This window comes from Trichomycterus rosablanca, chromosome 10 (genome assembly GCF_030014385.1).
Source record: "Trichomycterus rosablanca isolate fTriRos1 chromosome 10, fTriRos1.hap1, whole genome shotgun sequence".
NCBI lineage: Eukaryota > Metazoa > Chordata > Actinopteri > Siluriformes > Trichomycteridae > Trichomycterus > Trichomycterus rosablanca.
Window position 1 is genome coordinate 16,954,191 of NC_085997.1, and position 22,892 is coordinate 16,977,082.

General features: G+C 37.7%; 1 protein-coding gene across 1 annotated transcript in view; it reads left to right on the forward strand.

Annotated features, from left to right (window-relative positions):
* The window catches only part of tcerg1l (transcription elongation regulator 1 like), a 162,931-nt gene that overhangs the window by 137,270 nt on the left and 2,769 nt on the right, over positions 1-22,892 (forward strand). Inside the window, exons 6-11 of the mRNA XM_063003929.1 lie at positions 1,823-1,911; positions 13,106-13,257; positions 16,937-17,018; positions 17,934-18,066; positions 19,979-20,068; positions 22,608-22,726. Coding sequence (XP_062859999.1) covers positions 1,823-1,911; positions 13,106-13,257; positions 16,937-17,018; positions 17,934-18,066; positions 19,979-20,068; positions 22,608-22,726 — 665 coding nt within the window. The remainder of the gene's footprint in view (positions 1-1,822; positions 1,912-13,105; positions 13,258-16,936; positions 17,019-17,933; positions 18,067-19,978; positions 20,069-22,607; positions 22,727-22,892) is intronic.

Here is a 22,892-nt window from a genome sequence, read left to right on the forward strand (position 1 = left end):
AGTGTATTTTTAAAGGTTTGGCTACTAAATCAATGGAGTGGAAGTGGAGGTGGTTGACACAAGTACCTGGGTGTGCACTTGGACAACAAACTGGACTGGAGTTTTAACACCTGTGCAGTGTTCAAGAAAGGACAGAGTCGTTTGTACTTTCTCAGGAAACTGAGGTCCTTTGGAGTGTGCACTAAACTCCTATGGACATTCTACCAGTCTATTGTTGCTAGTGCCATATTCTATGTTGTTGTGTGCTGGGGCAACAGCATCAACAAAAGTGCAATGAACAAACTAATTAAGAAGGCTGGCTCTGTTGTAGGAGTCAGATAGGATACTCTGGAAGAAGTGGCAAAAAAACGGACACTCAATAAGCTGCTTGCCATTATGGACAATGCATCACACCCCCTGCACACTACAGTGGAGAAACAGAGAAGCACGTTCAGTGGTAGACTGATACAGCTGCGCTGTGCTAAAGAGCGCCGTGTGAGATCTTTTCTTCCCACTGCAAAAATACTTTACAATGATTCTCTTTATTCCAGGAACACTACGGATCTCCTGCCGCCCGAACAGTGTTGATTGAGTTTTTTCCTTTTTCTGTGCAATGTCTTTTTATCTCTTTTAGTGCAATATATTTTTGTCTCTTTAGTGCAATAATACATGCATTTTGCTAATGTCTCACCTTTTGCATATGCCCTGTTATGTTTACTTGTGTTGAATAATGTCTGTCTTCCCTTGTGTAATATCTTATCTTATCAAATAAATTGTTAAGAATGTAACTATACTAACCTGAGTTAGACCTGAACATTTTACTTATTTTTACCCAGGACTTCTTCACTTTAGCCCATTTATCTGCTTTTAGCCTTGTGTTAAAGTTATGCACATACATTGAAGCTGTTGTGGTGCTGGTAGAATGTTAAGCTCCCATGGCACAGATCAGACTCAAACCTAAGATTTGAGTTTTTGTGGTCATCGGCTAGTGTATTAGACTGCTGCCCCACCAAAACAATTACATTTCAGCAAGGTAATTTTGGTTGAGGAATTATTTGATTCTTTAGACCTCTAACACAATTTATAAAGTTGATGTTTTACATGTACAGATGCAATTGGAAATATTTAACCTTAAAAAAAAGGTTTTATTACCGTAAACTTGTCTGGAGAGCTCTTTTGATTCAATCATACAGCAAATGAACAAAGAAAATGAATAATGTAGTCAAGCTGCTCATGTGGCGCAGCAGTAAAACCTGCTAGCACACCAGAGCTGGGATTTCAAACACATCGTTTTGAGTCTCAGCTCTGCCATCCAGCTACATGAACAATGATTGGCTGTTGTTCACACAGGGTGGGAAAGCCAGACCAGGGTTCCTCATAGCTGATGTAGCTACGACCTCTGCTGGCTGATTGATGGCGCCTGCGCAAGGTCGAGGAATAATGCGTTGACCAGGGTGTGGCTCTCTGTACTCGAGGCTGATCCGCATATGAACTTGCCTTGCAGTGCTCCTAAGTCACCGATGGAGGGTGGTATCGGTACAGAGGAAGCATAATGCAATCAGGGTATTTGGATACGACTATATTAGGCAAAAAATTGTGGGATAAATTGCAAAAAAAAAAAATCAAAATTGGTTGCATCAATCAATATTTCAATTCTGTACACAATAACTAGTATGGTAAGGCATTGAATATTTCAGATTCTCCCTGTTTACATTATAAAAGTTTATAAAAAGAATAGGTGCTTTAATGGTTATGGAAAAATGTTTACTCTCTGTCTCTCTTTCTCTTTTTCTGTGTGTGTGTGTGTGTGTGTGTGTGTGTGTGTGTGTGTGTGTGTATTCAGGATGAACAGTTTAAGGTCAGCATGGATATTGACAGCTCTCCCAAAGACAATCGGCCAGTTGCCTCCACACATGTGCCTGGATCACCATGGTAAGTCTTATTATTATTATTATTATTATTATTATTATAAATTTCTGTTTCTACTGTATATTTAGTTCTAAATTCACCCATGCTTTTAAATTTACATATTAAAACTCAACTTGTGTACACTTCATGAGAAATGCTTCAGAAAGCTCCTGGGACCTTCATGTTTTTCAGAACGGTGGGGGATTTTTAGCTGTGTGACAATAAAAGCCTAGGTAGTAAACAGTGAGAGTGAAAGTGCACATTTTGTTGTTGTTTTGTAAGCACATGCACCCTGTGGTACAAATGGTATTGGTGCAATTTTATTTCACACAAAAAATAACAGCAGTGTTGGGAAATATGGAGCCAAACTCAGAAAAATTAAGTTAAAACTGGCCCAGAAAGGTTACAATTTGTGAAATGCAATAAAAATGAGTCTGCGATTGTTTTTTTATCCTAAAACTTGATTTTACTCACAAAAGTATAAAAAATGACAGTGTTTTTACTGATCAAGTTGGATGTATTTTTAAATATAAACAGTTTTTTAGATATGATGACTTGAACACACTGGGCAAAATAAAAGTAACACGTTTTAGTATATTCAAGTTTTGAAACACTCCACGATAACAGGTAAGTGAATCATGATTGAATATACACCGATCAGCCATAGCATTAAAACCACCTCCTGGTTTCTACACTTACTGTTCATTTTATCAGCTCCACCTACCATATAGAAGCACTTTGTAGTTCTACAATTATTGACTGTAGTCCACACACTAACACACCACCACCATGTCGGTGTCACTGCGTGCTTAGAATGATCCACCACCCAAATAATACCTACTCTGTGGTGGTCCTGTGGGGGTCCTGACCATTGAATAACAGCATGAAAGGGGGCTAACAAAGCATGTAGAGAAACAGATGGACTATAGTCAGTAATTTTAGAACTACAAAGTGCTTCTATATGGTAAGTGGAGCTGATAAAATGGACAGTGAGTGTAGAAACAAGGAGGTGGTTTTAATGTTATGCCTGATACTAAAAGAAATAAAAGAAGGATCCACCAAAAGGCTCAGTCTTTCCAATCTAAGATGGGTTGTGGCTCACCACTTTATGCCAAACTTTATAAGAAAATTGTCAATCAAATAATCAAGACTGCAAATTATTTAAGCCTTTCACAATCTACCGTATATAATGTTGTGAAAAGATTATGAGAATCCAGAGAAATCTCTCATATAGGGCAGAAACCAATATAGACCTTCGAGCTTTCAGATAGCATTGGATGAGAAATCATCATGCTACTAGGATACATTTACCGACGTAGGCTCACAAGTACTTGTGGTTACTTTTCCACAGTCCACTACTGCATTAAGTACTGCAACCTAAAACCCTGCTACTCAAAGAAAAAACACACTTCATGTATATATATACAGGGGTTGGACAAAATAACTGAAACACCTGGTTTTAGACCACAATAATTTATTAGTATGGTGTAGGGCCTCCTTTTGCGGCCAATAAAGCGTCAATTCGTCTTGGAAATGACATATACAAGTCCTGCAAAGTGGTCAGAGGGATTTTAAGCCATTCTTCTTGCAGGATAGTGGCCAGGTCACTACGTGATGCTGGTGGAGGAAAACGTTTTCTGACTCGCTTCTCCAAAACACCCCAAAGTGGCTCAATAATATTTAGATCTGGTGACTGTGCAGGCCATGGGAGATGTTCAACTTCACTTTCATGTTCATCAAACCAATCTTTCACCAGTCTTGCTGTGTGTATTGGTGCATTGTCATCCTGATACACGGCACCGCCATTGGATGCACATGGTCCTCCAGAATGGTTCGGTAGTCCTTGGCAGTGACGCGCCCATCTAGCACAAGTATTGGGCCAAGGGAATGCCATGATATGGCAGCCCAAACCATCACTGATCCACCCCCATGCTTCACTCTGGGCATGCAACAGTCTGGGTGGTACGCTTCTTTGGGGCTTCTCCACACCGTAACTCTCCCGGATGTGGGGAAAACAGTAAAGGTGGACTCATCAGAGAACAATACATGTTTCACATTGTCCACAGCCCAAGATTTGCGCTCCTTGCACCATTGAAACCGACGTTTGGCATTGGCACGAGTGACCAAAGGTTTGGCTATAGCAGCCCGGCCGTGTATATTGACCCTGTGGAGCTCCCGACGGACAGTTCTGGTGGAAACAGGAGAGTTGAGGTGCACATTTAATTCTGCCGTGATTTGGGCAGCCGTGGTTTTATGTTTTTTGGATACAATCCGGGTTAGCACCCGAACATCCCTTTCAGACAGCTTCCTCTTGCGTCCACAGTTAATCCTGTTGGATGTGGTTTGTCCTTCTTGGTGGTATGCTGACATTACCCTGGATACCGTGGCTCTTGATACATCACAAAGACTTGCTGTCTTGGTCACAGATGCGCCAGCAAGACGTGCACCAACAATTTGTCCTCTTTTGAACTCTGGTATGTCACCCATAATGTTGTGTGCATTGCAATATTTTGAGCAAAACTGTGCTCTTACCCTGCTAATTGAACCTTCACACTCTGCTCTTACTGGTGCAATGTGCAATTAATGAAGATTGGCCACCAAACTGGTCCAATTTAGCCATGAAACCTCCCACACTAAAATGACAGGTGTTTCAGTTATTTTGTCTAACCCCTGTATATATATATATGCAAGGCCAGAGCACATTTCAGATAGACTTAGAGACATTGGAAACAAATCTTGTTGTGAGATGAGTTCATGTTTCAGCTTGTTTTTGGGTAAACTGGATATCGAGTCAAAGATAAAATGGACTGTCCAGGCTTCTGTCAGCAAAAAGCCAGAGCTTCATAGACACAGGTGGGGTGTACACGACTGGCTTGCCTGCCATCCAGATCTGTCACCTATTAGAAATGTATGGTGCATCATGTAGAGACTAATCAGACAATGGTAAAATCTACACACTTTGGTTACATTCATGACAGAAACGGTAGTTACTCATTACACAAGATTAATCAGTTCACAAGTTTAATGTCAAACACAGCCATGGACAATTTAGTATCTTCAGTTCACCTCACTTGCATGTCTTTGTACTGTGGGAGGAAACCGGAGCTCCCGGAGGAAACCCACGCAGACACGGGGAGAGCATGCAAACTCCACACAGAAAGGACCCGGACCACTCCACCTGGTAATTGAACCCAGGACCTTCTTGCTGTGAGGCGACAGTGCTACCCACCAAGCCACTGTGCCGCCAAGATTTTGTATTGAGCAAGTATTAAAAAATTTCATCAATAGGAAAGGTGATGTAACACAGTGAGTGTGTTGCAGGCAGCAAATTCTATATTTGTGTATTTACAAAAAACAATTAGGTGTTACAGTGAAAACCTTTAAAAACCTTTAAAAACCTTGGTGCCCTGTCCAGGGTAATCCTGCCTTGCATAAAATAAGAACCCAAAAATATTTTCATGTGTCAAGGTTGCATTTAGTCCAGTGGCAAATGAAAACGATGTTCACCTATTTATTCAGTGCAGTCACACCCTGAAGCAATTTAAAGAAGCATATTCATTTTCAGCATGTTTTGGGAGATGGGGGACAGAGAATCTAAAAGAAACCTTATGGACTAAAAACCATCCTAACCCAGGCCGTCACATACGGTGGCCCGCTGAATCAAAACACAATAACATTTACAAAACAAACAAAAGCTGACAACACAACAACAATAAGGAAAAACGCGAAATACAATAAGACAACACAACAACAATAAGGAAAAACACGAATACAATAAGACAACACAACAACAATAAGGAAAAACGCGAATACAATAAGACAACACAACAACAATAAGGAAAAACGCGAATACAATAAGACAACACAACAACAATAAGGGAGAACGCGAATATATTAAGACAACACAACAACATTAAGGGAGAACGCGAATATATTAAGACAACACAACAACAATAAGGGAGAACGCGAATATATTAAGACAACACAACAACATTAAGGGAGAACGCGAATATATTAAGACAACACAACAACATTAAGGGAGAACGCGAATATATTAAGACAACACAACAACAATAAGGGAGAACGCGAATATATTAAGACAACACAACAACATTAAGGGAGAACGCGAATATATTAAGACAACACAACAACAATAAGGGAGAACGCGAATATATTAAGACAACACAACAACATTAAGGGAGAACGCGAATATATTAAGACAACACAACAACAATAAGGGAGAACGCGAATATATTAAGACAACACAAATGCTTTAAGGTGGAACGCAATTACATTAAGGGAACACAACGAAATTAAGGAAACACGAATACAAATCTACAACGGAAATGCTCCCGGTCACTAGAGGGCGTCTCTATCATTTTTTATCTGTATGAACACTGCAGCAAAAGAAGCAAGAAGAAGAGCAGCGTAGTGCAGAGCATCTGGCTTCGGTTTAACTTTAACATTCAGTGATATAATTCTAAATAAAATCGAGCTTTTTAGTGTCGGTGGTTTGACGCTTTTTTGTTTTTTAAACATCAGGCAGCTATTAGCTTGCCAAATTTCTAACATATTTGCAAAATCAACTAACTTGAGTTTTAAACGGACTGTCATATTGTGCCACGCTTTTACAGTTTAACATGTTTTAATGTCATAAACCATTTAACAGTATATTCACAATGTATTAGTTAGTTATCATTAATCATTTTAAGCGTACATATGCATGCCCATTAGTAATATTCTACGTTCGTATGACATTCGGCATTCTAGTTTAAATAAGTGCTTGAAAAACTTATTTTAGACTTATTTTATGAATTCTTACACATGAAAATAGGCAACATACTTAAAAAGCAATTTCATTTTAAATTTAAGATTACGTCTATTGTTTAAAAAAAACTTTTAATTTTTTTAACAATTTCAAATTTAACAATACAAAAATTGTCTTTCTTTTATAATAATTTTATTGTGCAAATAAATAAATACAAGTCTTGTATTATTTGATTATATTAATGTCAAACCATTTTTATATAGACATAAATGAACAGATAACTGTAAAATATAAATATTATACAATTATTGATCTTAACTAGAAACTAAAATAAATGATTTAATAATGTAAAGAAGTTTGTAGGTGAGGGGTATGTACTGTATGTGTAAATATAAAATAGTTTACATTAATAAATTTAATCATATCAAATAATTCCATAATTTATAATTATCCTATATGAAATAAGGTAATATAGCCGTTATTTGTCATATATACCTATACAGATGTGCAGTACAATGATCATACATCTTAACTATAAATTTAAATAAAATACAACTAAAAATGTAACTAAAAAAAGTTGTTAGTAAATGGGAAACATTGATGTTTGTACTAATAAATGAAATTATACGAGACCTGCATAATTCATCTCCAATATAAAATGATCAGATTTATTGATATTTATTTAAAATTAATATAAAAATAGTTTGTAGTAGGTGAGAAACATTGATGTGTTTGTATAAAAATGGTTTGACGTGAATTTATCAAAAGCTGAATTTTATTTAGAATTACAGCCCTGAAAGTTAAAGTTAAACCGAAGCCAGATGCTCTGCGCTACGCTGCTCTTCTTCTTGCTTCTTTTGCTGCAGTGTTCATACAGATAAAAAATGATAGAGACGCCCTCTAGTGACCGGGAGCATTTCCGTTGTAGATTTGTATTCGTGTTTCCTTAATTTCGTTGTGTTCCCTTAATGTAATTGCGTTCCACCTTAAAGCATTTGTGTTGTCTTAATATATTCGCGTTCTCCCTTATTGTTGTTTTGTTGTCTTATTGTATTTCGTGTTTTTCCTTATTGTTGTTGTGTTGTCTTATTGTATTTGCGTTTTTCCTTATTGTGGTTGTGTTGTCAGCTTTCGTTTGTTTTGTAAATGTTATTGTGTTTTGACTCAGCGGGCCACCGTACTCACAATCTACATGGCACTACTTTGGGTATCTACTGCTCACATGCATACATAAAAACACAAAGATGTCTGACACGTACATGAACAAATTATCAGCACCACTGATTTCTACTCCTTATGCTATTTATTGATTAAATGCACCAGAACATAAATGTCTCAACTCGCTTAATTATGCAGTGACAATGACAAGTACATGTTTTTTTTCATTACAAGGTTTGCACACATATTTGTATGTTCATATTTTTGTCTTCTAATTAAAACATGCACACACAGCTTTTTTCTCTCTGACACCAGAGTCAACAATAAAATCTGTTTAAAGGGCATTTCATTAATTATGCACATGCTTATGCCTTTTCTACACTAAAGTTGCATTTTTTGAACACTTGTCCTTGGCATAATGAGATCAGCATATTAATTAGGAGTTTGGGTGGCACAGAGGTGTACTTTATTTTTTTTTTCCTTGTTTTATTTTGTTTTTCATTAATTTTTTTATTATTTAAATAGCAAGTTGTGCTTATTAGATAATCATTTAATGAATTGGATAATCATTTGCAGTCCCAGGAAAAGAATAAAAAATTGTTAAATTAAAAAGACTGTTTAAACGATTTTGTTAATTATGTTTTTGTGGTCATTGTGTAGTTACTGTGCACAAGTTATTTGTGTCCATCTGGTTACCCCTATATATATATATATATATATATATATATATATATATATATATATATATATATATATATATATATATATATATATATACATATATATATATATATACAGTATATATATACTGTATATATACAGTATATTTATATACACACACTGGTGCTGGTCATAAAATTAGAATATCATGAAAAAGTTGATTTATTTCAGTAATTCCATTCAAAAAGTGAAACTTGTATATTATATTCATTCATTATACACAGACTGATATATTTCAAATGTTTATTTCTTTTAATGTTGATGATTATAACTGACAACTAATGAAAACCCCAAATTCAGTATCTCAGAAAATTAGAATATTACTTAAGACCAATACAAAAAAAGGATTTTTAGAAATGTTGGCCAACTGAAAAGTATGAACATGAAAAGTATGAGCATGTACAGCACTCAATACTTAGTTGGGGCTCCTTTTGCCTGGATTACTGCAGCAATGCGGCGTGGCATGGAGTCCATCAGTCTGTGGCACTGCTCAGGTGTTATGAGAGCCCAGGTTGCTCTGATAGTGGCCTTCAGCTCTTCTGAATTGTTGGGTCTGGCATATCGCATCTTCCTCTTCACAACACTTAAGAACAGGGATACCATGGTCCTTAAACCAGGTACTGGTAGCTTTGGCACTGTGTGCAGGTGCCAAGTCCTGTTGGAAAATGAAATCTGCATCTCCATAAAGTTGGTCAGCACCAGGAAGTATGAAGTGCTCTAAAACTTCGTGGTAGACGGCTGCGTTGACCTAGGACTTCAGAAAACACAGTGGACCAACACCAGCAGATGACATGGCACTCCAATCCATCACTGACTGTGGAAACTTTACACTGGACCTCAAGCAACGTGGATTCTGTGCCTCTCCTCTCTTCCTCCAGACTCTGGGACCTTGATTTCCAAAGATAATGCAAAATTTACTTTCATCAGAGAACATAACTTTGGACCACTCAGCAGTCCTTTTTGTCTTTAGCCCAGGCGAGACGCTTCTGACGCTGTCTCTTGTTCAAGAGTGGCTTGACACAAGGAATGCGACAGCTGAAACCCATGTCTTGCATACGTCTGTGCGTGGTGGTTCCTGAAGCACTGACTCCAGCTGCAGTCCACTCTTTGTGAATCTCCCCCACATTTTTGAATGGGTTTTGTTTCACAATCCTCTCCAGGGTGCGGTTATCCCTATTGCTTGTACACTTTTTTCTACCACATCTTTTCCTTCCCTTCGCCTCTCTATTAATGTGCTTGGAAACAGAGCTCTGTGAACAGCCAGCTTCTTTAGCAATGACCTTTTGTGTCTTGCCCTCCTTGTGCAAGGTGTCAATGGTCATCTTTTGGACAACTGTCAAGTCAGCAGTCTTCCCCATGATTGTGTAGCCTACAGAACTAGATTGAGAGACCATTTAAAGGCCTTTGCAGGTGTTTTGAGTTAATTAGCTGATTAGAGTGTGGCACCAGGTGTCTTCAATATTGTACCTTGTCACAATATTCTAATTTTCTGAGATACTGAATTTGGGGTTTTCATTAGTTGTCAGTTATAATCATCAACATTAAAAGAAATAAACATTTGAAATATATCAGTCTGTGTGTAATGAATGAATATAATATACAAGTTTCACTTTTTGAATGGAATTACTGAAATAAATCAACTTTTTCATGATATTCTAATTTTATGACCAGCACCAGTATATACCGTATATGACTGTAGTCCATCTGTTTCTCTGCATATCTTTTTAGCCTGCTTTCACCCTGTTCTTCAATGGTCAGGACTCCCACAGCACCACCACAGAGCAGGTATTATTTAGGTGGTGGATCATTCTCAGCACTGCAGTGACACTGACATGGTGGTGCTGTGTTAGTGCACGTTGTGCTGGTATGAGTGGATCAGACACAGCAGCGCTGCTGGAGTTTTTAAATACCATGTCCATTCACTGTCCACTCTATTAGACACTCCTACCTAGATGGTCCACCTCGTAGATGTAAAGTCAGAGACGATTGCTCATCTATTGCTGCCATTTGAGTTGGTCATCTTCTAGACCTTCATCAGTGGTCACAGGACGCTACCCATGGGGTGCTGTTGGTTGGATGTTTTTGGTTGGTGGACTATTCTCAGTCCAGCAGTGACAGTGAGGTGTTTAAAAACTGCAGCAGCGCTGCTGTGTCTGATCCACTCATACCAGCACAACACACACTAACACACCACCACCATGTCAGTGTCACTACAGTGCTGAGAATGACCCACCACCTAAATAATACCTGCTCTGTGGTGGTCCTGGGGGAGTCCTGACCATTGAAGAACAGCATGAAAGGGGGTTAACAAAGCATACAGAAAAACAGGTGGACTACAGTCAGTTATTGTAGAATTACAAAGTGCTTCTATATGTTAAGTGGAGCTGATAAAATGGACAGTGAGTGTAGAAAGAGGTGGTTTTAATGTTATGGCTGATCAGTGTATATAGCACCAGACTCCTGCTCATTTAATGCTCGATCTCAAACCTCCACCAGAACAGTGTAGCCATTATGCAAGCCCACCATCACACTTGGCAGAAAACACACATACACATAAACGACAGGCCAGGCAACATGGTTTATCTCTGTCACTTGTTGACTCTGGGAGCTAAATTCATTCGATAGGGCTTTACATTAAACATGTTGTGGAAGACAGAGGCTCAGAAAAAAAACCTCTTACCAAAGCTGCAGTGTGTTTATCGACTTCCTGCATTGCTCATATAGCACAAAGCCTCCAGGCCTTTCAGCGTGTGAAACGCCAGCTCCTTAAGCTCTTTTTTAGCTCAGATGTTTTAGGTAAAATGTGAAATTTTATCGACAAAGTTACACGGAGGACAAACAGTCCATTAGATTGGCATCTGTCATCTGTTTGCAATAGAAAAAAATGCCACAAATAGAATATAAGGGCTTTATTGCTAGGTGGGATTTAATCGAAAACCTGGTGACTTGGTTCAGCAGACTGCTCAGTTCTGATAGGAGTCTAAATAAAATGTCAGAATTTGTTTGTCATGCTTGGCATGAAGTCAGATTAAATTACTTTTGGCACCCCCGAGGAATGATGATGCCTAAGGGGTAGAGGAAGCACAGACTGTAGATATTTTAGGGAACTGTAAACTCCATTTTATTGTTTACTTTCCAAAATGTTGTTCTTTTATTGTATCATTAAAAACCAAATTTAAGTCATTTATTAAAAATTGTTTTTCTATTATTAATTAAATTAAATTGAAAGTATGGCCATTAGCTTGTTAGAGATCCCAAAACCATGTGCATTATTCTGGATTCCCTACACCTACACCTTTCATGGCTGTAAGAGATTTTCAAGTGTGTATATGAGAATTTCTAATCATTTAGTTTAAAAAGGTCAGACATGAAGGTCTGTCTCTTAATGAGTTTTCTAAGTTTAAGTAAGCATGTGGGTGAGATTAAAACACCTGAAGTCAATTACTGTCTTTTGGCTGTATAGTGCAGCTCTTCAAACATAGCGTTACCAAATTAGCATATAATGAAAGTTAAAGGTTTACATATCATGCACATGCTTATGCATTTTTTACACTGAAGTTTTTTATCTGAACACTTAGCTTGTCCTTGATATGGCAAGATCAGCATATTAATCAGGAGTTTGGTGGTGCAGAGGTATACTTTTTTTTTTTTTTTTTTTTTTTTTTTTTAAATTGTATTTTACATTTATTATTAATAAAAATGATGATTATTATTGGTATTATTATTATTATTATTGGTATTATTATTATTATTACTGTGATTATTATTATTATTGTTGTTGTTTTGTTGTTGTTGTTGTTGTTATTATTATTATTATTATTGGTATTATTATTATTATTATTTGTGTTGATATTATTATTATTTGTATTATTATTATTATTATTGGTATTGTTAGTATTATTGTTATTTTATTTTAACAAAAATAGCAAGTTGTGCTTATTAAATAATTTTTCATCATTAATAATTTTAATTATTGGCCACTCAGGTGGCGCAGCAGTAAAAAAAAACACACGCTACCACATCAGAGCTGAGATCTCGAATACATTGTATGGAGTTTCAGCTCTACCTGCCAGCTGGGCTGAGCGGTCACATGAACAACGATTGGCCTGTTGTTCATATAGTTAAGCCGGATAGGGACTCTCTCATAACTGATACAACTACAACCTTTGCTGGCTGATTGATGGCGCCTGCACAGAGGTGGATCAGAGTGTGTCTCTCCGTACACAAAGCTGGTCCGCAGCTGATCTTGTCTGGTGTGGGTGACAAAATGCAAACTGCTGCCCACGTGTCGGAGGGGGCGTGGGTTAGCTTTGTTCTCCTCAAACAGAGCCAGGGCCGGCATTAGTGGAGAGGAAGCATGACCCAATCAGGCAATTGGACGTGCTAAAAGTCAGGATAAAAAGGGGAGAAAATGCATAAAAAAACTAAATAATAATAAATAATAATAATTTTAATCATTAATTTTTCAAAGGATTTTGTTGATTATGTTTTTGTAATCATTGTCTAATTACAGTATTCAATTTCTGTGTGTGTGTCAAATAAGTCACTGCAGTTGTCTTTGTGTCATTACAGGTGTGTGGTTTGGACCGGTGATGACAGGGTGTTCTTCTTCAACCCCACCATGCATCTGTCTGTATGGGAGAAACCAGTGGATCTAAAAGACCGGGGGGATCTCAACAAAATCATCGAGGACCCACCACATAAACGAAAGAAGGACTCACTGGGTAACCTTGTTCAGGCATACTGGATGTTTGAGTTTGTCATTGCTAAATGTTTTTATTTAAGGACAGATTAGAAACAGATTAGTTTCACAGACCGGTGTGTTTATCTGTTTGATAAGTGGGTGCTAATTTTAAACATCAACTCTGTACCGCAGATAACTATTTGATAAATGTGTCCTATCGTAATCCCTGCATAATCATGAAGCTGCTTGCCAAACAGTGTTCCTGTGGATTAGCTAATATATACTAATCTGGTGTCAGTGCCTTTGCAAATATTTAATTAGTTGGGATTGTGTCTTGAAGTTATTACCCGGCTGACTACATCGCCCTAAAGATTTTATGAGTTTATTGATTTAGGCTTATTGCAGTTGCTAGGTGATTAACTATTGATGTTTGTATTTTATAACAGGTGAAAGAGGTGAATTGTTATTTATTTATATCCAATATAGAAGGAATTGATTTGTACATTATGTTAATGTAGTGCGTTGACAGAATGAGTAAATAAGATGGCCAATAACTTATCTTGATCACTATTAATAAGTAAAGAATGTTTAAAGAAGCTTAAGAAGGTATTTGTAGCATCCATAGCATATTCTGCTATGGATAACTAGAAAAACTTTTAACTAGAAAAACTTAAATATGTGTAATTTTTGTGCATTATGGTTATTTATTTATTTATTGTAATTGCTAGGGACAGTGGTAGCCTAGTGGGTAGAGCTTTGGGCTATCAACCGGAAGATTGGCTGTTCAAATCCAGGTTCTGCTATGCAGCTACTGTTGGGTCCTTGAGCAAGGCCCTTAACCCTCTCTGCTCCAGGGAGCTGTACGATGGCTGACCCTGCGCTCTTACCCCAGCTTCCAAACAAGCTGGGATATGCGAAGAAAGAATTTCATTGTACTGCACAACTGTATATGTATATATGACAAATAGAGTATATCTTCTTCTTCATCTTCTAAAAAAAGTACATACAAGGGTTCTTCATAAAGTTTTTTTTAACTCTATTTATTAAGAATTTATAAAACAAATGACATCACTTTTCTACATAGTCACCTTCTGATGCATTTTTCCCAGTGTCATACCAACTTTTTAATGCCATCAGCAAAAAATGCACTGCTGCTTTCACATCGTAATCACATGACAATCTTCTTTCCCTTAAAGCTTCTTTGAGCGGTCCAAAAAGGAAATCAGATGGCGTTAAATCCGGACTATAAGTTCTCTCTCAGTCTCTCAGACACGACCAATTACTACTCCTCCCACCATCACCGTTTCCAACCAAAATATAAAAGTGTGGAAACTTTTTGAATATCCCTTGTATAATTAAAGGGGCGAAGAAACAATACAATGTAAATTCCCATTAGGATGGGTTTAACTCTTTGATTCCAATACTTTTACTGTAGCACTGTCATGAGATACCACCCATGCAATGAGTTTATTCATTTATTAATAATTCTGTCTACTAGGAGCAAAACAGTGCAAGAATTATGTGGAGCACCACAGACACCATAGGTTTTTCATGACCAATCGGCTGCACATAAATCACAAATCATGATGTGCAACATCCCTGGTCAATGATGGTGGTGTAAAACATACCAGTACTGGACTCTGGAACAGTAGTAATGAATGACATGTCTAGTAGTCAGATTAATAAATTCTGAATTGGTTGATGCCAAACAGCATAATGCTGTAAAGTGCAATGGAGGACGAATAGTGGTCTGTTTTGGGTCTGGGTCTGTTTTTGAGGTTCTAGTCTGGGACTTTAGTATGATAGAACATGCAGAGAAATTCTTAAAAACTGCATGCTTTCAACTCCCTGTCAATACTTTTTGGAATCCCCTTACCTTTTTTAGCAGAACGAAACCCCTGTGCAGAACAATAAAGTAATGGTTTGGCTAGTCTGGTACAGAGAAAGTAAGATGGCAAGACGTCAACCCTTGACTTTAGGAAGACAATAGACTTCTGACTATATACTACATTTTATTGCCAGCCTTATTAACGCTCCTGTTAGTAAATCCAGCAATTCAAGCTCCAAAATCTAGTGACAAGCCTTTCCAGAAGAATCGAGGCTGGTATTGTATAAAAGTAAAGGAAAAAGACCTAATCTATTTTAATGTCTTGATCTGGGCATTGATGATATTTTGGGTCTGATGTAAATGTGTCAGTTGCCCCCACATTTACATGTTTTTGTGTGGGCAGCTGTAGCCTAGTGGTTAAGTTACTGGACTAGTAATCAGAAGGTTGCCGGTTGAGGCCTTACCACTGACAGGCACGTCAATTGCTTAGACTGTATACTGTCACAGCTGTAACTCGCCTTGGATAAAAGTGTCAGCTAAATGCCGAAATATATATAAATATATTTTGATGGACATACACCATGCCAGCAAAGTGCCTATTAAGCATCTCTAGTCATTTATGTATTTATTTAAGGGTTTATTCTTCTTTTCTTGTTTTTCAGAATATTATTATTAATAAAGCTTGGCATGCCTCTGTGATTAAAGTTGCACCGTCTGGACTCTTCAAGCTATTAAAAAAAAAAAAAAAAAAAAAAAAAAAGATTCCATTTCTTTTTTGGCCTTTAGAAGCATTCTACTTTGGTACAGAGAAAGTTAAATGGCAAGATGTCGACCCTTGACTTTTGGGATACGATAGACTTCTGACTATTTTATTTTATTGAAGAAGAAGAATGGAGGCTGGTACAGTATAGAAGCAAAAGAAAGAGACCAAATCTATTTTATTCTAATTTAATGCCTTGATCTGGGCATTGATGATATTTTGGGTCTGATTGTCTGAATGTGTCAGTTTCCAAACTTATGGCCATGTGGTGAATACCTAATGTATAAAAATACTAGTAATAAATAAATACTTTATTTTATAATGCATATATACATACACCAATCAGCCATAACATTAAAACCACCTCCTTGTTTCTACACTCACTGTCCATTTTATCAGTTCCACTTACTATATAGAAGCACTTTGTTGTTCTACAGTTACAGACTGTAGTCCATCTGTTTCTCTGCATACTTTGTTAGCCCCCTTTCATGCTGTTCATTAATGGTCAGGACTCTCCCAGGACCACTACAGAGCAGGTATTATTTGGGTGGTGGATCATTCTCAGCACTGCAGTGACACTGACATGGTGGTGGTGTGTTAGTGTGTGTTGTGCTGGTATGCGTGGATAAGACACAGCAGCGCTGCTGGAGTTTTTAAACACCTCACTGTCACTGCTGGACTGAGAATAGTCCACCAACCAAAAATATATCCAGCCAACATCTACAAGATAGACCAACTAGGTAGGAGTGTCTAATAGAGTGGACAGTGAGTGGACACGGTATTTAAAAACTCCAGCAGCGCTGCTGTGTCTGATCCACTCATACCAGCACAACACACACTAACATACCACCATGTCAGTGTCACTGCAGTGCTGAGAATGATCCACCACCTAAATAATACCTGCTCTGTAATGGTCCTTTGGGTGTCCTGACCATTGAAGAACAGCTTGAAAGGGGGCTAACAAAGCATGAAGAGAAATAGATGGACTACAGTCAGTAATTGTAGAACTACAAAGTGCACCTATATGGTAGGTGGAGCTGATAAAATGGACAGTGAGTGTAGAAACAAGGAGGTGGTTTTAATGTTATGGCTGATTGGTGTATATATATTTTTTTTTTTTTTTCATTACAGATGATGACTCTAATTTACCCTCTACTGACGAGGAGAATGAAGATGATGAGGGAGACCATATTTTAAAATCTAAACGCAACAAGTATGTCCCTAATGAATTTACACTACGAGAAACAACAATGCAAATATAGTGATTAGTGAACAAATACAATTCTGTTAGCCACCAATGCTTTATTGACGACTTCATAGCAGCTTGGCATAGACTATACATTTTTGGAACTGTACTGGACGAATGGAACACCATTCTTTTAAAAAGATATTCACTTCATTGATGTTTTGAAGGTGGTAAAGAGCCCTATTCAACAATCACCTGTTTATTTTACCTGGGTTAACACCATTTTCTTTCTTATTAAAGCATTCTGCGAGACCTTTGCCCTTGTAATGTGGGCTCTTATTCAGAAAGAGTCCACTTCTATTAACCAAAAACGCTCCATCATAATAATCTGTCAGAATAGCTTTGTATTGCTTTGTGAGCTTTCTTTATATCGGGCTTGTAAGGGTGTTGTGGACCTAACCCATGCCAGCAAAGTGCCTGTTAAGCATCTCTAGTCATTTATGTATTTATTTAAGGTTTTATTTTCCAGAATATTATTATTAATAAAGCTTGGCATGCCTCTGTGATTAAGTTTGCACCATCTGGGCTTATTGCACACTCTTCAAGCTAGTTTTTAAGAAATGATTCCATTTCATATTTGGCCTTTAGGAGCATTCTGAAAATGAGTTTATAGCCAGGGGAGAGCAACGAGTTCCCAATATTTGCATTATAAATAGATCTGGGAGATGCTGCTCGCATTTGTATTCTGTATTTTTTAATTCTTTTTGTGTGTGCGACTAGAATGCTTTAATAGAATGACTAAGAGTGAAATAATGTTGATTGAATCCTGTAGTATCTGAATATCATGCTGGGCATAAAAGATTGTGGGCAACAGATAAAGTAAACACCCATTACTCTGTCTACAAAATAAACAGATGGTTTATTCTTTCGATTCCTTTTAAGATTGGAGCAGCCAGCTACTGACTGTGCGGATGCCAGTGATGAGAAGAATGAAGTGAAGTGCATGTCTAATCAGATGGTCCTGCCACTAGAACTGAGGATCACACATTTTAGAGATATGCTCTTAGAAAGAGGGGTGAGCACAATAATGGAACTCAGAATGTATGCATCTGCACAAAATCAGACTAGTTTTTAACATTTTAATATTGCCAAGCTTTTGTTTTCAGCACGTTTTTAATCCACAGTGACATTCTTATGTATCTGAATGAGAAAATGCATATTAAGCATGTGCTTCTTGTGCCAGGAGTTTTCTTCTCCCTAATATTCACCCAGTTTAAGCCAGTTTATACTTGGTGGAGTAAAGCACATACATGTGAGCATACAGCTGTGTGCCTGGGGGGTTAAAATAATATCCAGTATACAGTATAAGAGAACAGTGCTGACACATGAATACAGACATTAACAGGTCAGGTTGTCCTGAAAACATTATAAATCAAGATTAGACAATCACTAACAGGTTTAATAAATCAATTTTTTTGAAGAAAATTATGTTTCCAACTTTGCAGCAACAGTTTAGTGAAGGCCCTTTCTTTTTTTCAGCATGACCGTGTCCAAAACCTTAAACCAAAAGCTTGGTTTAAAGAAACTTCAGTGACTTGCACAATGACCTGACCTCAGCTATGCTGAACAGCTTTGGAAAGACATAAATTGAGGCATTCTTGACCAACATCAGTGCCTAGCCATACAAATACTGATTAACTGGGTACAAATCCCCACAGACAGAAGCTTTCTCAAAAGAGTGGCTGTTATAGCTGAGAAAAAAATCACATAGCGGTCACTCAATTTTAATACCATTTGTTTTTAAATGGGGGCGGCACGGTGGCTCAGTGGGTAGCACTGTCGCCTCACAGCAAGAAGGTCCTGGGTGCGATCCCCAGGCGGGGTGGTCCGGGTCCTTTCTGTGCGGAGTTTGCATGTTCTCCCCGTGTCTGTGTGGGTTTCCTCCTGAAGCTCCGGTTTCCTCCCACAGTCCAAAAACATGCAGTCAGGTTAATTGGAAACACTGAATTGCCCTATAGGTGAATGGGTGTGTGTATGTGTGTGTATGTGTGCCTGCCCTGTGATGGACTGGCACCCCGTCCAGGGTGTTACTGTGTGCCTTGTGCCCATTGAAAAGCTGGGATAGGCTCCAGCACCCCCAGCGACCCTAATTGGATAAGCGGTTAAGAAAGTGAGTGAGTGTTTTTAAATGGGATGCCCAACAAGCTTATGTGATCAGGTGTTCAAATACTTTTGGCAGTATAGTGTATGAGTCTAGGGTGCATTCTCACCAAGTGATCACTTTTTTCTGGGATCTTATTAAATAAAATTTTGTATAACTAGTAGAATGAATAAATGTTGGATTCCTCCACATTCCAAAAACATGCCAGTAGGTTTATTGACTGCTCTACCTAAGTTTTAGTGGGTAAGTTTATGGATGTGTGGACTATAATGGATTGGTTACCTTTCATTATAGCCATTGTAGACTTAGACTAAAGCTGTTAATGAAGTTAAACAAACAAAAGTTCCTTGCTAATGTTGGTATGAGGCTGAATCAGCACAGGTTTTTTGGCTCATAAAATGTGTCACCTCTACTGTCCTCAATATAAGTTCCCCCACAGGGGAAAATACATGGCGAGATCAATCCAGCTGCCATGCAAAGCACAAACAAATATTTTAATATTTTGTGGATAAGTCTTTACATTACATGAGCTCCAAATTGCATGTAGTATAGCTCCAGGGTGATATTGATATTCTTAAGATGATTGCAGTGGTAAAATGAAGGTCACTAGCACTAATCTCTGAGGACCTAAACACATTTGAAGGGTTAAAATCTCAGGTCAGTAATCTTCTCTTGGTGTAGAGGATCCTTTTATGTGATTCTGCTCAGCAGACACTTTATTTGAATTGAATAGTTGTAAACAGATTTGAGCCGACACCCCGGCATGTGGTATTATTGCTTTCAGTATTACTTACACTTGCACATGTGTGTTTCTCATCAAAACCAGGTCTCTGCGTTCTCAACATGGGAGAAAGAATTACACAAAATTGTGTTTGATCCACGATACCTTCTGCTGGGTCCAGACGAGCGTAAACAGGTTAGAAAGGATTTTAGGTCTGACCTTGAACTTTAAATTTACCAAAACTCCTATTGCAGCCCATTAGTGTTTTCTTAGTATCTGGATTGTATTTCTGTTAGACATTACCAATGTGTTTAGTCATATGTATCTCTGATTAGTTACATTAAAAGTTGATTGTTGTTTTACTATACACTACACTTTAAACTATATTTAATATACTGTGTGGATGATAAATCATATACAGATCCATTACCAGGAATTTAGTGGACACTTTTCCAAACTGAATACAATGTAAGCCATTGATGATTAAGGGCTTTGTTCAAGGGCTCAAAAATGCCACCTCATCGATGGTGGGGATTTAGTCTGCTGCCTTCAGATCAATAGAACAGTACCTTAACCACTAAGCTACCACTGTTGAGCTATTATTATCATTATTATTATTAATAATACAAATGTATTATAGTAATCATAGTACCGTAGCAGTAGTACAACCCCGAATCAGAAAAAGTTGGGACAGTATGGAAAATGCAATTAAAATAAAAATTCAGTATTCCTTACATTGACTTTTATTTAACAGACAGTTTGAACCCAAGATATTTCATGTTTTATCTGCTCAACTTGATTTCATTTGTTAATATACCTCCATTCCTGCATTTCAGACCTGCAACACATTCCAAAAAAGTTGGGACGGGGGCAATTTAGGGATAGTAATGAGGTAAAAAAAACTAAATAATGATGTGATTCCAAACAGGTGATGGCAACAGGTGATTGTAATCATGGTTTGGTACAAAAGCAGCATCCAGGAAAGGCTGAGTCTTTGATGAGCAAAGATGATCAGAGGATCTCCAGTTTGTCAACAAATGCGTGAGAAAGTTATTGAAATGTTTAAAAACAATGAAAGATTCATAGAAAGATTGGAAGGAATTTGCATATTTCTCCCTCTACAGTGCATAATATCATTAAACAATTCAAATAATCGGGATGAATTTCAGTGGGTAGAGGCCAAGGACGCAAGCTTAAGCTGAACGCCCGTGATCTGCCCCAGACAGAACTGCATCAAGAACCGCCACTTAAAAATAGCTGATATAACCACATGGGTGAGGGATTACTTTGGCAAACCTTTGTCAAGCACTACAATACAGAGTTACATGCACAAATGCCACTTAAAACTTTACTGTGCAAAAAAGAAGCCTTATTTTAACCATGTCCAGAAACAGCGCCGACTTATCTGGGCTCTGAGGCATCTAGGATGGACCATCACACAGTGGAAACGTGTATTGTGGTCAGATGAATCAGCATTCCAGGTCTTTTTTGGAAAAAATGGATGTCGAGTCTGCCGGACCACAGATGAAAATGACCATCCAGACTGTTATCAGCAACAAGTCCAAAAGCCAGGGTCTGTCATGGTATAGGATGTGTCAGTGCCCTTGGCAAAGGTCATTTACACTTCTGTGATGGCAACATTAATGCAGAAAAGTACAGTGAGATCTTAGAGCATGTGCTGCCTTCAAGACGTCATCTTTTCCAGGGACGTCCATGCATTTTTCAACAAGACAATGCAAAAACCACATGCTGCACACATTACAAAGGCATGGCTGTGGAAGAAGAGGGTGCGGGTAATGGACTGGCCTGCCTGTAGTCCTGACCTGTCCCCAATAGAGAATGTGTGGAAAACTTTGACGACGACCCCATACTGTTGCACATCTTAAGACGTGTTTGCAGGAAGAATGAGACAAAATAAAAGCTGAAACACTAAATCATATGGTATATCCTCGGTGCCAAAACATCTTTTAAGTGGTGAGAAGGAATGGCAACATTAAAAAGTGGTAAATGCTTTACTCTCCCAACTTGTTTTGGAATGTGTTGCAGGACTGAAATGCAGGAAAGGATGTTTATTAACAAATGAAATGAAGTTGAGCAGATAAAACATGAAATATCTCATCCTGTCTGCATTGAAATAAAAGTCAAAGTAAATGTAAGACACTAGTTTTTTAATTATATTTCAATGCTGTCCCAACTTTTTTTGATTTGGGGTTGTAGTATTAGTAGTAGTAATAGTAGCGGTAACAGCAGTAATAGCAGTAATAGTGGTAGTAGTAGCAGCAGCAGCAGTAATAGTAGTAGTAGTAGCAGTACTAGCAGTAGCAATAGTAGAAGTAGTAGCAGTACTAGCAGGAGCAGTAGCAGTAGTAGTAATGGTAGCAGTAAAAGAAGTAGTAGCAGTAGTAGTAATAGTAACAGTAGCAGCAAAGGAAGTAGCAGTGGTAGTAGTAGTAGTAACAGTAGCAGTAGTAGCAATAGTAGTAGTAGTAGTAGCAATAGTAGTAATAATAGTCTGTTAAAGCCCACCTTTGCTAAAAGTTACTTTTGGTAAACACAATATACATTGTTTTGAATGCACACCCAATTTGCATGAAGTATCTTAAATTAAGATAAATGTACACCTTTACATATATGAATAATCCAAATCTGGATTTAGTCCAGACACTGTTTTTATGAAAATGCTTTACTTATTTTCAATCAGAGTAATTTGGGTTCTCTTACTTTCCCTTCACAGATTTTTGATCAGTTTGTGAAAGCCAGAATAAAAGAAGAGTACAAAGAAAGAAAAAACAAACTGCAGCAGGCTAAGGAGGAGTTCAGGAAATTACTTGAAGAATCCAAAATCACATACAGGTACATTTAGCAGGTGCATGCCTCATTTAAGATGCATCGACTAGTCAATTTATATCAATATGAAAAGTGATTCCCAGGAGTTGATTTTCCAAGTGGAGAACCCTACTGAGCATAAATGGGATCAATTCATGCACAGAATGATTTTACTTGATACTTTATCTCCTGC